The 18,096-nt window shown below is 41.8% G+C and overlaps 1 protein-coding gene across 8 annotated transcripts in view; it reads right to left on the reverse strand.

The window, feature by feature from the left end:
* The window catches only part of KMT5B (lysine methyltransferase 5B), a 59,351-nt gene that overhangs the window by 26,876 nt on the left and 14,379 nt on the right, over window positions 1-18,096 (reverse strand). For 6 of the 8 annotated variants that reach the window (XM_023186488.3, XM_023186490.2, XM_023186487.2 and 3 more), the window contains exons 2-3: window positions 9,377-9,612; window positions 5,161-5,308 (exon numbers count right to left, since the gene is read on the reverse strand). In XM_023186488.3, the coding sequence (XP_023042256.2) occupies window positions 5,161-5,308; window positions 9,377-9,536 (308 nt within the window). In that variant the 5' untranslated portion in view covers window positions 9,537-9,612. The remainder of the gene's footprint in view (window positions 1-5,160; window positions 5,309-9,376; window positions 9,613-18,096) is intronic. The other 2 variants (XM_023186491.3, XM_023186492.2) reach the window with 1 other exon arrangement.

An 18,096-nucleotide genomic window follows, 5' to 3' on the forward strand; every position in this document is an offset into this window, starting at 1 on the left:
CCCAATAAATTGAAATTAGCATTTTGTTTGTACTATTTCTAAGTATTCACGCTACAACTCTTGCTTGTTAGTAAATATAAGGATATATTAAGATTAAAACCTATGTACTCAAAATATAGCCAGTTTTGAAAATTATCCAATCATTAAACATCCACTGTTTCTTTTTCTTTTTTTGGAAGAGTCTCACTCTGTTGCCCAGGCTGGAGTACAGTGGTGTGATCTCAGCTCACTGCAACCTCCGCCTCCCAGGTTCAAGTTATTCTCCTGCCTCAAACTCTTGAGTAGCTGGGATTACAGGTGCACACCATCATGCCTGGATAATTTTTGTATTTTTAGTAGAAATGGGGTTTCACCATGTTGGTCAGACTGGTCTCAAACACCTGACCTCACGATCTACCTGCCTCGGCCTTCCAAAGTGCTGGAATTACAGGCATGAGCCAACACACCCGGCCTAAACATCAACTGTTTCTAAACATTCTTCCTGTTGGTAGACTGAAAGAAGTAAATGGAAGGCAAAAGAGAATAAAAAAGAGAAACTAAAAAGTGACAAATCACAGGTGCATAAACATGAACAAAGAGCGCACTATACAAGGAATAGGTAGAGAGCTTAGAAAATTAAAATCCAAGAGCAGAATATCTTCTCGTCACTTCTTTTGCACCCCAAAGAAAGAGAAGTCCATAAACTAGTAACTTAAGAAGTATTTATTAGCTACTTACTACCCTAATAAAGCATTATCAGTTTTCCTTATTTTCTAAATTCACATTCTAGTAAATTCTTGCTCAAAAGATGAAGAGCTAGAAGGGATAGTTTTATTTTCAAGTAAATTCACTAAGGTTAAATGAAAACATGTATCTTTCACCAAGATTAACGTAAAGGTCATTAATAAAGTTTCTGTTCCCAAATATCAGTGTACACAAGAGTGTAAAAACACATATAAACCGAACACTCTGGTGGGAAGTGGACAGGATGCCCCTGCACTGCCACACCAGCCTGAAGTGCTGGCATTGCTACGAACCCAGCCTGCCCTAACCAGGGAAGTAGAACCGTCTGTACTTCCACAGGTTATTTTAGGAACTATATAATTAAATGTTTCACTAAAAAATATTTTAAAAATGATTTCTTCTGCAAGTTTAACCAGATTTAATTTTAGATGCTTCAATTTCTATGGGGAAAAATCTTACGCACTGGATGCATTTTAATTTAGGAGTCCTCAGTTATAGTAATGTCTTGAGTTCTAAAAGTATTTGTGTGGTAATCCTGAAGTTTACATTTACGACTACACGGTTTTATGGTTTTATGTGAGCCCTAGGAAACTCCTACTAAGATACTTTTAGCAACTTATCACATCACAACGAAACTGAGAGGCCAGATGGTTTAGGACCCAACTATTCCAAGTGTAGTCGGGAAGCTTGTTAGAAATGCAGAATCTCAGGCCCCACCCCAAAGCTACTGAATCAGAACCTGCATTTCAACAAACTCCCAGGTGACTCTCATGTAAACTAATTATGAGAAACAAGGGTATAGGAGGACTTTTATAGAAAATTGGAGTGTTTCCTTTTTTTTGTTTTTTTTGATATAAGGTTTCACTCTTGGCCCAGGCTGGAGTGCAGTGGTGCGAATACAGCTCATTGCAGCCTCGAGCTCCTGGGCTCAAGTGATCCTCCCACCTTGGCCTCCCAAAGTGCTGGGATTATAGGCATGAGCCACTGCAGCAGAAAACTGGAGTATTTATACTATTGCAGATGCCAATAACAGGCAGCCTTCTGGAATACGGCACGGGGATTTTAGCATACATGAATTTCTGTCATAAGCCACTAAAACTTTCATTGTAATTTTTTTTTTTTTTTTGAGACCGAGTTTCACTCTTGTTGCCCAGGCTGGAGTGCAGTGGCATGATCTTGGCTCACTGCAACCTCCGCCTGCCAGGTTCAAGCAATTCTCCTGCTCTCAGCCTCCCAAGTAGCTGGGATTACAGGCACATGCCACCACACCTGGCTAATTTTGTATTTTTAGTAGAGATGGGGTTTCTCCATGTTGGTTAGGCTGGTCTCGAACTCCTGATCTCAGGTGATCTGCCCACCTCAGCCTCCCAAAGTGCTGGGATTACAAGTGTGAGCCACTGTGCCTGGACCATTGTAATTCCGATGTAACACTTTCTAAAATGTTTTCTATGCTTCCATATCTTGGTAATAAGGCATAATCAACATAACTTTCTTAATGACCCCAGGTCAAGATTCTGGGCCTTTGTGGTGACTTTCCGAATGCCACTGAACTATTGTGTCAGAGTGATTCATTCACACATTCACATTTCTTAACTCAGAAAAAAAAGAAAAGAAAAAAACACACTGGGGGTGCTAAGGGTGACAAATACCAGCATCTTCTAGGAGGAGAATGAGCACTGGTCTCAAGTTCAATGGGCAAAAAAAAAAAAAAAAACAAAATGGACTTAAAATAATGAAAATTAGTCTTTTTTTCTTTTTTAAAGCTGGAGTCTCACTCTGTTGCCCAGGCTAGAGTGCAGTGGTGTGATCCCGGCTCACTGCAACTTCCACCTCCCAGGTTCAAGGGATTCTCCTGCTTCAGTCTTCTGAGTAGCTGGGACTACAGGTGCATGCGGCCACATGCAGCTATTTTGTGTTTTTAGTAGAGACGGGGTTTCAGCATGTTGGCCAGGCTGGGCTCGAACTCCTGAGTTCAGGTGATCCACCTGCCTCAGCCTCCCAAAGTGTTGGGATTACAGGTGTGAGCCACTGCGCCCAGCCCTGTATCTTTTTTTTTGAGACTGTCTCACTCTGTTGCCCAGGCTGGAGTGCAATGGTGTAATCTTGGCTCACTGCAACCTGTCTCCTGGGTTCATGCGATTCTCCTGCCTCAGCCTTCTGAGTAGCCAGGACTACAGGCGTGCACCACCATGCCCAGCTATCGGATTTCACCATGTTGGCCAGGCTGGTCTCGAACTCCTGACCTCTGGTGCTCCACCCAGCTCGGCCTCCCAAAGTGCTGAGATTATAGGCATGAGTCACTGCGTTCAGCCTGGATCTTTTTTTTTTTTTTTTTTTTTTGAGATGGAGTCTCGCTCTGTGGCCCAGGCTGGAGTGCAGTGGCCGGATCTCGGCTCACTGCAAGCTCCGCCTCCCGGGTTTACGCCATTCTCCTGCCTCAGCCTCCCGAATAGCTGGGACTACAGGCGCCCGCCACCTCGCCTGGCTAGTTTTTTGTATTTTTTAGTAGAGACGGGGTTTCACCGTGTTAGCCAGGATGGTCTTGATCTCCTGACCTTGTGATCCGCCCGTCTCGGCCTCCCAAAGTGCTGGGATTACAGGCTTGAGCCACCGCGCCCGGCTAGCCTGGATCTTACTCAATCAGGGCATCTAATGGCAGTCATTTGGCAGGGAACTGTTTAAATAGTCTCCCAACTCCACTTCCAATATTTCACACTTATTTTAGTAGGTAAAGATATATGATAGAAAATTTTATGGCCAGGCACAGTGGCTCATGCCTATAATCCTAGCACTTTGGGAGGCCAAGGCAGGCGGATCACATGAGGTCTGGAGTTTGAGACCAGCCTGGTCAACATGGTGAAACTTTGTCTACACTAAAAATACAAAAATTAGCTGGGTGCAGTGGCGCAAGCCTGTAATCCCAGCTACTTGGGAAGTTGAGGCAGGAAAATCACTTGAACATGGAAGGTGAAGGTTGCAGTGAGCCAAGATCATGCCACTGCACTCCAGCCTGGGCAACAGAGTGAGACTCTCTCTAAAAAAGAAAAATTATGAAAAAAACAAAAGCACGTTTTTAGCTGAATTACTTCTTTTGGACTTAGACTATAATTGGTAAGTGAAGCATAGAGTATCTTAAACTAGCAAGGGATAAAATTAAAAGGGGAGAAACAAGACACAAGACTTTCCTCCAATTACCTATACTCACCAATTTCTACCTCTCCCAACTACTGATCAGTGACTATCTACCTGGGTATCAAGATCCCCCAGGGTTGCCACTGAAATTGGAGCTATATAATAACCCCAGTCCGAGTATGATGGAGATAAACTAGCTCTACCTTCTAAATCTCTGCTGTTAGGCTTTCCCACCACACTAAAAACCCTTTGCCATAGAAGTTAAGAGATAAAGCATAAAGTAAAGTTGCAAAGTTCTGACCTGTTTGGTGGCAGAAACATTTGTGAAATGATCTAATGGTCTTTTTTGAGGGAGAAATGATATTTAAGAGAATTAGAGAGAGACTTCAGCTGTTAAAACATGACAGATTTCAAGATTAATGTAATAATGTTTTTTATATACAGCATTTGGTACTCACTTACACATCCACTTTCTTACCTGTATACTGAATATAAACATATCTTTAAAACTATTCACTCTTAACAATGATTAGCTGAATCCCAAAGATTAAACATGATGACAAAATTTCCCATGTCTACAGAGACAATGTGTAAAAGTCTACGATAAAATCAAGAAAAAAAGGGACGTACTCTACTTTAATTGGAAACAATCATATCTTTTCAAGGTTTTATAGGATGCTTGTCAGATTTTTCTTTTTGCTAAGATAACTGTCATCTTTTTTTTTTTTTTTTTTTTTTTTTTTTTGAGATGGAGTTTCACTCTTGTTGCCCAGGCTGGAGTGCAATGGCACGATCTCGGCTCACTGCAACCTCTGCCTCCCGGGTTCAAGTGATTCTCCTGCCTCAGCCTCCCAAGTAGCTGGGATTACAGGTGTGCACCACGATGCCCGGCTAATTTTTTTTGTACTTTTAGTAGAGACAGGGTTTCACCGTGTTGGTCAGGCTGGTCTCAAACTCCTGACCTCAGGTGATCCACCCACCTCGGCCTCTCAAAGCGTGGGGATTACAGGTGTGAGCCATCACGCCCGGCATCATCAACTTTTAAAATAGAACATGAGGATGCTCCTCCAGCTTTCTATGTTGATAGAAATGTTCTGAGGTAAAATAAGAACATAGAGTTAGAACTGACAAGATTCCTGGAGTCTTGTTTTCTGCTTCTCTTGGCTCACATACAGAAAACCCTTCCACTGCAAAGAACTTTCCTTTACTGTCATTTTAAATTTTGAGCAAAAGTAAAATTAGCCATCTATGTTCTTGAATTCAACATCATCATCTGTTCCATTCAGGATAAAGACTGAAAATTACCTAGTATTCATTTTGTGTGTTTGAAAACCTAAATAGGGATCAAGAACCAAACTGGTTGCTAGGTCATCATTTTCACAGAGTTCCTTGGCGGACATTCCAGAAGATGGTACATAGCGACTCTGTCCTTCAAATCCCGAGTTACCATTACCTGTGAAAAGCAAAAGCAAGAAAAATTACTCAAATTGAAAACTACTTAAATCTGCCTTAAATTCTTTAGCCGCATTGACCATTCAAGCTGGTAATAAAGAACTGAAAAATCAATCAGTTTTAGTAATTAAGAATTTAATAACCTTTGCATAAGACAGAAAACCAAATGCAGTAAATCATTGCCATTACTGAGAGTATTTTGGTTAACAGGTAGTAATAGCAGGTTCCAAAGGTTCGCAAGAACAGGGTCTGCGTAGTTGTGAGAATTTGGTTCAAATGCTTGGCTCTCCCCCACCCCCTTCTCTCCAAGGAACACTGAGAAACGGGACGGGAGGATGTTCACTATTTTAACAAGTCAGTACACAGGGCCATTACAGATAGGACTGGGGTGAAAAGGCAAGAGGAACACAAGATAGTTTTTGCAAGAAGCGCCAGAACTCCAGATCTCAAGTATCAAAAGGAATCTCATGAAGTTCGGCTTCCTGCTTTTGGGCAGGTGAATGATTATTATCCTCACTTTGCAGGAAACTGAGGCACAGTCAAAAAGAAACTTGCCCACAATTCCAGAGCTGGGTAGTAGAAGTGGGGAAAGAAGTACAAAGAGAATGACAGCCCTATTTCTACTGACCTCTGTTTGAAGCAATTTTGAATGAATGGATAAAAATAGAGACTGAAATATGTAACTGAAATAATTGGGTTTAACTGTGGAAGAAAAGCAATGTAAAGAAGGAAACGAAGGCCAAGTTACAAGAAGTTTCATCAGAGTTGATTAAGTTTGATGTATGTGCCACTGATAGTCCTTCCATGGACTTAGCACATAGTTTACGGAGGACAACAGCAATATACCTTTCAGGCTCTCAAAACCAAAATGGAGAAGAATGAAACACAGAGTAAAGTTTAACCTTTTCATCCACTCTTTCACAGAACAAATAGTTAAATGTAAGTTCCTGCCAAGGGCAGACATATGATTCTGCAATCAAATTATTTGCATGTAGCTATGTGAAAAGCTATCAACGTTGTTCAATTTTTTGTGACAGCATAATAGCTTTATTGAAATACAATTCACAAATGATACAACTTACTGTTTTTTGTTTTTTTTTTTTAAGACAGGGTCTTGCTCTGTTACCCAGCCTGGAGTGTAGTAGCGTGATCACAGCTCACCGCAGCCTTGAATACCTGGGCTCAAGGAATCATCCTGCCTCAGCCTCCCTAGTAGCTGGGACCACAGGCATGCATCACCAAACCTGGTTAATTTTTGTAATTTTTGTAAAAATGGGGTCTCGCCATATTGTCCAGGCTGGTCTCGAACTCCTGGGCTCAAGCCATCCTCCTGCCTCAGCCTCCCAAACTGCTGGGATTACAGGCATGAGCCACCAAGCCCAATCTTCTTTTTTTCACACAGGCATTTACAAGTATAAATTTCCCTGTAAACCACTGCTTTGGCTGCATCCTATAAATTTTAGTATGTTTTATATTTCTTTTTATTCACCTCAAAATGTTTTCTGATTTCCTTTTTGATTTCTTCTTTGACCCACTGATTACTTAGAAGTGTGTTTCATTTCTATATATTTGTGAAATTCCCAAATTTCCTTGTTAATTTTTAATTTTCCTCCATTGAAGTCACAGAACATACCTTTTATTATTTCAACCCTTTTAAGTTTATTGAAGCTTGTTACACGGTCTAGCATATGGTCTATCCTGGAGAATGTTGCACTCGCACTTGAGATGAATGTATATTCTGATGAGGTTCTAAAGATGTCTGTTAGCTCTCATTGGTTTACAGTGTTAAGCTGTTCTATCCATTATTAAAAGTGGCGTATCAAAGTCTCCAAATTATTGCTGAATTGTTGATTTTTCCCTTCAATTTTGTCAGTTTTTGTTTCCTGTATCTTAAGGCTCTACTGCTGGGAAAGTCACTCATTGTATCTGAGATGGGGCACTGCTCTGTGCTCTCCCATTTCTCCTCATCACTGGCTCTCTTTCTGCACCATTCTGGCCCAGTAACATTCAGTGTAAGGTTATGTTATCTTCACACTCCGGTTTTCCCAACCTAGCCTGATTCTGCTGATGGTCATTAGACAACTTGCCTCCATTTCTCCTGCCATTCACCACCATGTTCTTGGATTCTCCCATAGATATATTTATCTATGCTTGGTAAAGTGTAACCAACGTAATGGCCATTTTCTCTTTTCTTAGAGATGGAGTCTTGCTCTGTCGCCCAGTGGCGTGATCTCGGCTCACTGCAAGCTCTGCCTCCAGGGTTCACGCCATTCTCCTGCCTCAGTCTCCCAAGTAGTTGGGACTACAGGCACCTGCCACCACGCCCAGCTAATTTTTTACATTTTTAGTAGAGACAGGGTTTCACCATGTTAGCCAGGATCGTCTCGATCTCCTGACTTCGTGATCCACCCACCTTGGCCTCCCAAAGTGCTGGGATTACAGGCGTGAGCCACTGCACCCAGCCTGTAATGGCCATTTCTAAACTTGTTTGTTTGTTTTTGAGACAAGAGTCTCATTTTTTTGCCCATGCTGGAGTGCAGTTGTGTGATCTCGGCGCACTGCAACCTCTAACTCCTGGGCTCAAGTGATCTCTCCAACTTCAGCTTCTCAAAGTAGCTGGGACCACAGGTGTGCAACACCATAACTGGCTAATTTTTCTGTAGACACAGTACTTTTTGTAGACATGGAGTTTCACACCACGTTGCCCAGGCTGGTCTCAAACTCCTGGACTCAAAAAAATCCATTCATCTTGGACTCCTAAAGTGCCGGGATTACACGTGTGAGCTACCACGCCCAGACGCATTTTCTAAATTCTTGTGTATCTATAACAATTCAACTAAAACGGTTTTGCACTATGATACACAAAAGGAGGCCAACAGTGATTTGCTAAAATGCTTAAGATATGCCTAGTTTACCGACCAGAATGAATACACCCTGATGTGATCACTGTGTTTCTCAATTCTTCACGTTCACGCTAGCTACTAAGGAGTGAGGCAGGACAAGGGTGCATGCGGCCAGCAGTCTCAGGAGTGAGTGGTGTCCATGCAGAGGACCACTCATTTGGTCTTGCCTCTTCCTACTCTTGTCCCGAGCAGGAATTCTGTCTGGTTTTCTACAGCAACAGTGACCTGATCTGAAATGGAAAGGTTAAGGGTAGGCTGGGCCCAATGAGTCGCATAAACCCTAAAAGGTAAGAAGGAAATCAATCAGAACTGGATTCAATCTGAAACTACAGAAAAACCACAGGCTAATCCAAATCCCTGGAAACAGGTCAACGCCAATCTGAATTAAGGATATTCAAAAGTGGCTAGATTCATCTTAGAAAAAGAAGAAAAGCTGTCCTCTTTAACATGACATACATTTGGACATATAGCTGCCTAGTTAGGTATACACTTGTCCTCAGTCATTTTACTACTTTTAGAGGAACTATGAATTACGCGCCAAATCCACAATTTCCTGAACTCTCTAAAAGCAGTCTCTTTCCCACCAAGAGGTATAGAGGAAATAAAGTAACTTATCAGCAGTGTTTCACTGTCAGGATGAACAACTGTCTACCCTGTATAAATAGAATAAATTGCTACGATTTGTGAGGCTGCCCTAAAGCAGTCAGTTCTATCCATCCTCCATTCTACTTACGTAAATTACATAAGTAGAATTAAATAAGTTGGCGTCATTATTCATATTATTCCATGAAACATTTGTGGAAATTAGCAAAGAAGTACATACCTATACTTACATCTATTAAAAAAAATACAGGTTAACCTGTAAGAAGTTCAATTAAAATTTTAAAAATTCAGTAAGACATATCAACCATTCAGGTATAAATTCTACAAAATATAAAGTAAGAGAAAAGCAGGATTAAAATAATCATATGAAGCATTAAACTTGAGTTTATATAGTTTGATGAGAATAAAAATTGACACAACTTTGAGAGTAAAAAGACTATAGTTAATTATGAAAACGCAAAAAATTATTTAAGACAAAAGAAAACAGAATATACATTACAAACTGGAAAGAATTACTACCCCATATCACAATTAGAACATTGAAGGTTTAAGTGTGTACATACATCTGCTCGACCTCCTCTCGACTGCATTTTTGCCAGCCTTCAGGGTGTCCTTCCCCGTGTGCTGTAATTTTGATTGATTCTGCTGATGGTCATTAGACAACTTGCCTCCATTTCTCCTGCCATTCACCACCATGTTCTTGGATTCTCCCAACCACTTCATACCCACAGACAGCCTGACCCAGGTGCATTTAGTCACTCTCTTCAAATAGCTTAGAGAATACTTTCAATGTTCTCTCCTAACAGAAACAAAATATGAAAAACAAAACAAAATGGGGAGGTAAATACATGAAAGATCATGCTAAACAGACCCTTGAGAAAGATATATAATATTAAAAGGACAGTCATTCACAGCATAATGATGTTTTGGTCAATGACAGACCACATAAACAATGGTGGTTCCATAAGATTATAACAGAGCTGGACATACACTTCATAAAATTCGTATTGCCTAGTATTTACTATATTATACTTTTTATTGTTATTTTAGAGTATATTCCATCTACTTTTTTTTAAGTTAACTATAAAACAGCTCCAGGCAGGTTATTCGAGAGCATTCCAGAGGAAGGCACTGTTATCACAGGAGCTGACAGTTCCATGCATGTTACTGCCCCTGAAGATGCTCCAGTGGTACAAGATATACAGGGAGAAGACAGTGATATGGATAATCCTGACCCTGTGTGGGCTGAAGCTAACGTGCATGACCTGTGTCTGTTTTTAATAAAAACATTAAAAAATTGGCCGGGCGCGGTGGCTCAAGCCTGTAATCCCAGCACTTTGGGAGGCCGAGACGGGCGGATCACGAGGTCAGGAGATCGAGACCATCCTGGCTAACACGGTGAAACCCCGTCTCTACTAAAAACTACAAAAAACTAGCCGGGCGAGGTGGCGGCGCCTGTAGTCCCAGCTATTCGGGAGGCTGAGGCAGGAGAATGGCGTGAATCCGGGAGGCGGAGCTTGCAGTGAGCTGAGATCCGGCCACAGCACTCCAGCCTGGGTGACAAAGCGAGACTCCGTCTCAAAAAAAAAAAAAAAAAAAAAGTTAAAAAATTAAAAGTAGGAAAAAGTTTATAGAATAAAGATATTTTAAAAAGAATACAGCTGGGCATGGTGGCTCATGCCTGTAATCCCAGCACTTTGGGAGGCCATGGCAGGCAGACTGCTTGAGTCCAGAAGTTGAAACCAGCCTGGGCAACATGGCAAGACCCTGCCTCTACAGAACATAAAGTGAGCCAGGCATAGTGCTGCGTGAGCCTGTGGTTCCAGCTACTTGAGAGGCTAAGATGGGAGGTCACGCCTGCAGTGAAGCCATGATTGCAACACTGCACTCCAGCCTGGGTGACAGAGCAACCCTGTCTCCCAAAAAAGAAAAGAAAAGAATAAATATATTTTTGTGTCTTTTTGTCCGTTTTTTGAGACAGTCTCACTCTATGGCCCAGTTTGGAGTGCAGTGGCGTGATTATGGCTCACTACAGCCTTGAATTCCAGGGCTCAACCCATCTTCCCACTCAGCCTCTCAAGTAGCTAGGACTACAGGCAGGAGCCACCACATACAGTTCATTTTAAAACTTTTTTTTTTTTTTTGTAGAGACGGGGTCTCACTATGTTGCCCAGACTGGTCTCCAACTCCTGGCCTCAAGCAATTCCTCCACCTTGGCCTCCCAATGTGCTGGGATTACAGGTATGAGCCACTGTGCTTGCTAAGAAAGAATATACATTCATTTATTTGACACAGGGCCTTGCTCTGTCACCCAGGCTAGAGTGCAGTGGCGCCATCTCTGCTCACTGCAACCTCCACCTCCCAGGTTCAAGCGATTCTTCTGCCTCAGTCTCCTGAGTAAGAGGGATTACAAGTGTGTGCCACCACACCTGGCTAATTTTTGAGTTTTTAGTAGAGATGGGGTTTTACCATGTTGGCTAGGCTGGTCTTGAACTCCCAACCTCAAGTGATCCACCTGCCTTGGCCTCCCAAAGTGCTGGGATTATAGGCGTGAGCTACTGCGTGTGGCCTGAACATATTTTTGTATAGCTATATGTGTTTGTATTTTAAGCCAAGTGTTACCATAAAAGAGTCAGAAAGTTAAAAAAAAAAAAAAAAAAAACTTTATAAAGTAAAACAGTTACAACAAACTAAGGTTAATTATTGAAGAAACATTTCAAAATAAATTTAGTGTAGCCTAAGTGTACAGTAGAGTCGACAGTAGTATATATGTACTAGGTCTACACAATTACTCACCACTCACTCACTCACCCAGAGAAACTTCAAATCCTGCAATCTCCATTCATAGGAAGTGCCCTTTACAGGTGTACCATTTTAAATCTTTTATTCTGTATTTTTACTGTACCTTTCTTATGTTTATGTGTGTTTAGATAACAACATTGTGTTACCAGTGACTACAGTAGTCAGTACAGTAACATGCTGGACAGGTCAGTACCCTACGAGCAACGGCCCGGGTGTGTAGCAGGATAGATTACCTAGGTTTGTGTAAGTATACTCTATGACATCTGCATGGCAACAAAACCGCCTAACCTCACATCTCTAGAATGTGTCCCTGAGACACACTCTATGAGTGCACTCTATGGTATCTGTATGATGACGAAATCAACTAACCTCACATTTCTCAGAATGTGTGGTATCCCTGTCATTAAGTAATACATGACTATAATTTAATAAATGATGTCTCCGCTCTTTAAACACAATCTTGGCTCTCCCCAGTCATACGATGCCTGCTCAGGAATACAGTGGCCCCACACTGAGCAGAATGTAAACGACAGAAGGGAGGGGCTCATTCTGACTTGTTCCTTGCTTGTGTTTAGAATAGTACCGACAAACAGCAGGTGCTCAACAAATATTTCTTTCAGTAAACAGTAAGAACTGTCTTTGCTCCTTATTATACTGATATCTAGGTACAGCTCTATCATCTGCTCAAATCACATGTTTTGGTAATGCTCTGAACTGGGTGAGTAAACTACAAGGAAGTTATTTATCTCCTTTGTTCCAAGGCAAGCTTAGGAAAAGGCATCTATGCTAAGCTTTGTCCATCACAGTAAGAGACTCCTAACTGTTACACTGGCTACTCATCACCACAAACAAAACTGAGCAGACGGACAACAGTAAGGAAAAGTAAAGGACTCCATATCTTTTTGTTGTTGTTACTTTGAATTCACTGTTCTAGATATTTAAGAAACCAATACTCAGATATCAAAGTAGTGCCCATCTGGAAATGTCTACCTTATCATTTCTTCACAATGGCAACAAAACTGAGAAGCTACTGTATTTGGTAATATAAATGTATCCCTTACTATCTGAATTTGGGAACCGATTGATTTGAATAGTGGGGGAATGCTTGTAATTTATAATGACCTTTGGAAATGAGGATATTATACATCGCATTCATTACTAATGGAATGAGAAAAAGGATGTCCGTGATCCCACCTCATTAAGGAATTATGTATTAGTATAAGTCAGACTAAAAAGGCCCTACGATAAAGTGCAAAAATACAGAACCTCAGAGCCAGAGCTGCCTTAACATCACCAGTGTGACGCCTTCAATTTACAAACAAAACTGAGGCCACATGCCTGAAGCCACATGATCCGCCTGCAGCAGTCTCATGAGTAGAATCCAGCACTGCTGCCCAACAAATTCTCAACTACACCAGATGCAGGTCAATTTCCTTTCCACAAACACATAGAAAAGTAAAAATGATAAATTACTTCGAAGTACTCACAAAAATACATGCCTGGACATACCTTTAATGATACTCAACACAAACACAAAACATGAATTTTTACTTGATCTCAGATCTCTTTCCTGTTACAGGAATATCTGTGTGAGTTCACTGGAGGGTAACATGTGCATGTGAGCAGCATACTTAGGGGAATGGCAAAAAAGAAAATCTGATCAATGCTGAAGACAACTTTACAATTGTTTTCTAACATGAATTTTTCTTTTGGTTCCCTCACTGTTTAAGTTCAATTATAGTATTTAAATTTTAAAGTGCCTTTTGATTTTTCTTGTAGGTGTCACTAAATAGTCTTGTAGTATTCTACATCAGTTATAAGGATTTTTCAATTATTAAATTTTACCAAATTTAACATTAAAACCGCTCATTAATGATCATATATCTTACACTTAGGAGAAAGGCGTAGAACTCAAGAGCAATATACTTTTTTTTTTTTTTCAAGGAGACAGGGTCTTGCTCTGTCACCCAGGTTTGAATGCAGTGAAGTGATCATGGCTCACTGCGGCCTCAAAGTCCTAGGCTCAAGTGATCCTCCACCTCAGCCTCCCAAAGTGTTAGGATTACCAGTGTGAGCCACCACACTCGGTAAGAGCAGTATACTTTTGAGGTATAAAGTACAAAGAAAGTTTGAGAAAAAGAGCAATGGGTGGTCCATTGGGAGTCTTGGATCTTGGATCCCCACAGTTTTGTAGAACACTGTTATCTACAGACTCTAAAATGGACTTAATTTAAAGAAACCCATGGGGCCGGGCGCAGTTGCTCAAGCCTGTAATCCCAGCACTTTGGGAGGCCGAGACGGGCAGATCACGAGGTCAGGAGATCGAGATCATCCTGGCTAACGTGGTGAAACCCCATCTCTACTAAAAAAAATACAAAAAACTAGCCGGGCGAGGTGGCAGGCGCCTGTGGTCCCAGCTACTCAGGAGGCTGAGGCAGGAGAATGGCGTGGACCCGGGAGGCGGAGCTTGCAGTGAGCTGAGATCTGGTCACTGCACTCCAGCCAGCCTGGGTGACAGAGTGAGACTCCGTCTCAAAAAAAAAAAAAAAACCCATGGAACAGTAATAGATAGAAACATAAAACAATATGAATTGTGGCATTCGAATCCTAGCACTTTGGGAGAGCATCAAGTACCACTTTTTTTTTTTTTTTTTTTTTTGAGACAGAGTCTCGCTCTGTTGCCCAGGCTGGAGTACAGTGTCCACGATCTTGGCTCACTGCAACCTCCACCTCCCAGGTTCGCTATTCTCATGCCTCAGCCTCCCAAGTAGCTGGAATTACAGGTGTGCACCACCATGCCTGCCTAATTTTTGTATTTTTTAGTAGAGACAGGGTTTCACCATGTTGGCCAGACTGGTCTTGAACTCCTGGCCACAAGCTATCCTCCCACCTCGGCCTCCCAGTGCTAGGATTACAGGCATGAGCCACCATGCCCGGCCAAGGGTTCAAAAATTACAGCCTACCATCACAATGCATTCAAAATTTGAGTTTGAATAACCTCATCAAGACTTAGATCTCTAAAAGCTTCAAGTTTCATCTGCATTAAAGCTTTTCATTATTGAGCCATCTCACAAAAATAAAAGCTTAAAGGGACTAAAATCCATGACTACATTCTATTTTATTTCCCTTCCTCAGTTTTCTTCAATTTCCTTGACCTCTAGGGTCTTTCATATTACTTATGTTCCTTTAGACAAGAGCCAAAGAAACAACACTTCCTGAAAAAATGGATGTTCTGTGGCTATAAGCTTTCATTGGTAGAGAAGCATAAACTTGGCATGACAAATTTAGAATTAGGTTTTTTGTTGTATCCTATAAAAAGCTGCATTAACAACAAGCAAATGGGCCAGGTGGTGGCTCATGCCTATAATCCTGGCCCTTTGAAGGACCAAGGCAAGAGGATTGCTTGAGGCCAGGCGTTCGAGACCAGCCTGGGCAACACAGCAAGATCTCAATGCTACTAAAAGTAAAAATTAAAAAATTAGCCAAAGATGGTAGTCACAGCTACTCATGAGGCTGAAGTGGAAGGATGGCTGCAGCCCAGGAAACTGCAGATGTAGTGAGCCATGAGCATGCCATTACACTGCAGCCTGGATGACAGAGTGAAAAAAAAGAAAATGATGAAGTGGTAAATGTATATAAATGTATTTTACATTTCAAGTGAGATTATACTCTCAGAAGCTATGTGGTTTAGATAAAATAGCCCTCAACAAAAGTTGAGGGCTCCTATCCTACCTGTCTCTTACTAGGCAGCTGGTAATTGGGAAAGTCACTTAACCTCTCTGAACCCCATCCCTTTGCCTAATTCCTTAAGTCCCAGTTCAGTGTTCACATCCTCTAGGAAGTGTCCCTTGACCTTCACTGCCAAATCTAGTTATATATTTATGCTACAAAACTTAAGTGAAAGCCCTATGTGACTACATTGTTTAAGAGTGTGCTTCCTTAATTGAGAGTTCCTAAGGTTGAGAACCTATTTTTCTTATCTCTGGCCCTAGGGTATCTAGTATAGCACACAGTATATCCTAGAGGCACTCAACTAATGAAATAAATAGGCTGTAATCTAAACTGCATCATAGAAACTGTACTTCTGCATTCAAAAAAACCTGTAAATTAAAGATACTGCCTGACCTCTTCAAATCCTCTCCTTTCTCAAGATGTCCATGGTGTTAAAGGGGGTGAGAGAAGCTCCTGCACAGATAAAAATAGGGCAGGAATCACAGCAGATACCACCACTAACTTCCCTACCACTTGCCACTATACTTTCTGGTTTACTCCCTAGTCCTTGACCCTCTAGAAAAAAGAACCAGGACCAGGAAAAGTGCTTTTGGTCCTTTAGGAAATTATCTGTAGAATGCGATGTTTAACACACAACTTACAGATAATGATGTAACAATGTATTTTTAGGCGTCTCAGGAGTCCTAATGTTCCTCAAAAATAAGACATGAAGCATAATTACATGAAACAGAAATAAAATATATGGAATAGAAAGACTATCCGTGGAGAGTCTTTTTTTTTTTTTTTTTTTGAGACAGAGTCTGGCACTGTCCCCAAGTTAGAGTGCAGTGGCGTGATCTCGGCTCACTGCAACCTCCATCTCCTGGGTTCAAGCGATTCTCCTGCCTCAGCCTCCCGATTAGCTGAGACTACAGGTGCGCGCCACAACACCCAGCTAATTTTTTTTGGTATTTTAGTAGAGACGGGGTTTCACCATGTTGGCCAGGATGGTCTCGATCTCCTGACCTCGTGATCTACCTGTCTCGGCCTCCCAAAGTCCTGGGATTACAGGCGTGAGCCACAGTGCCTGGCCATGGAAAGTCTTTAAGTCTCAACCAAGACATCCACTCGAGAGATAGAAAGCAGAAAATCTGGGGATGAGGCCCAGCAATCCATGTTGTAATAAGACCTCCAGGTGATGCAAGCTCCGGTGTGAGAGCTATTGCTCTAATTTACTCATTCATTTTATCATGTTAGGGCTAAGAATAGATACAAAATTTTAAGAAAAACTATGGAATAAAAAATTAAGGAAATTATAATATATCAACCAAACATTTTTCTGAGAATTAGGAAAGGTTCACCAATAAATCACTTTAGTAATAGCAAACTTTGGCTCAATTCATGGAACACAGACTGAGACCCACTCTAATGTATACATAATTTAAACTAAATGTGGGTTAATGATCCAAACTGGAACAAATCTGTGCCCTCGGGTCTCATTTATATTGTGGTCAACTGATATTATTTGAACCCAAAGTACCTTAATGCAACAGGCACTTCTGTCAATCACAGAACACGGCTAAATTTCACTAGTATGCATGCACTGCTACATGTCTGGATGTAGCCTAGCAGACAGAGACTCTCCACATGTCCATATGATAAAAGCTATCCAAAGACCTTTCTTTTTTTTTTTTTTTTTTTTTTTTGAGACGGAGTCTCGCTTTGTTGCCCAGGCTGGAGTGCAGTGGTGCGATCTCGGCTCACTGCAAGCTCTGCCTCCCAGGTTCACGCCATTCTCCTGCCTCAGTCTCCCAAGTAGCTGGGACTACAGGCGCCCACCACCACGCCTGGCTAATTTTTTGTATTTTTAGTAGAGATGGGGTTTCACCGTGTTAGCCAGGATCTCGATCTCCTGACCTCATGATCTGCCTGCCTCAGCCTCCCAAAGTGCTGGGATTACAGGCGTGAGCCACTGTGCCCGACCCCAAAGATCTTTCTTAAGCTGATAAATGAAACATTTGTAAAAACAATTCTAATGAAGCCATCAATAATTTGGGGGCTATTTAAAAAAATTTTTAGCTCAAAATGAATACATATTCTACTAATGATCCGGTCATCATTTGTTCTGCCCTCCTAAGTGTGGAATCTGTCCTTGCTGGCAAGATCTTCCCTCTAAGACTGCACACTTACACATTAAAGGTAGTGATAGGATTTTAGGATTTTAAAAAGCTAACACACGTCGATACCGTAGTAGAGTATAGACAAATAGGGGTTGAAAACACTGGGTAGAGGCCAGACGCAGTGGCTCACGCCTGTAATCCCAGCACTTTTGGAGGCCAAGGCGGGCGGATCACCTGAGGTCAGGAATTTGAGACCACCCTGGACAACATGGTGAAACTCCTCGCTGCTAAAAATACAAAAATTAGCCAGGCGTGGTGGCGCACGCCTGTAATCCCAGCTACTCGGGAGGCTGAGGCAGGAGAATAGCTTTAACCCAGGAGGCAGAGGTTGCACTGAGCCAAGGCTGTGCCACTGCACTCCATCCAACCTGGGCGACACAGCAAGACTGTGTCTCAAAAGAAAAAAGAAAACCGAAACGAAACACCGGGCGGATAGCAAAGCCTAAATGCTTCATGGCTACCACAGAGGTGCCCCCTCCCAACAAACAAACAAGGGTGCAGACTCCCATGGAACATAGCTGGCTCATGTGGAAATGTCCCACGGTCATGGTTTGGCTGACACACTCGGAGCTCATTAGCCACTGACTACA

This window comes from Piliocolobus tephrosceles, chromosome 13 (genome assembly GCF_002776525.5).
Source record: "Piliocolobus tephrosceles isolate RC106 chromosome 13, ASM277652v3, whole genome shotgun sequence".
Lineage (NCBI taxonomy): Eukaryota > Metazoa > Chordata > Mammalia > Primates > Cercopithecidae > Piliocolobus > Piliocolobus tephrosceles.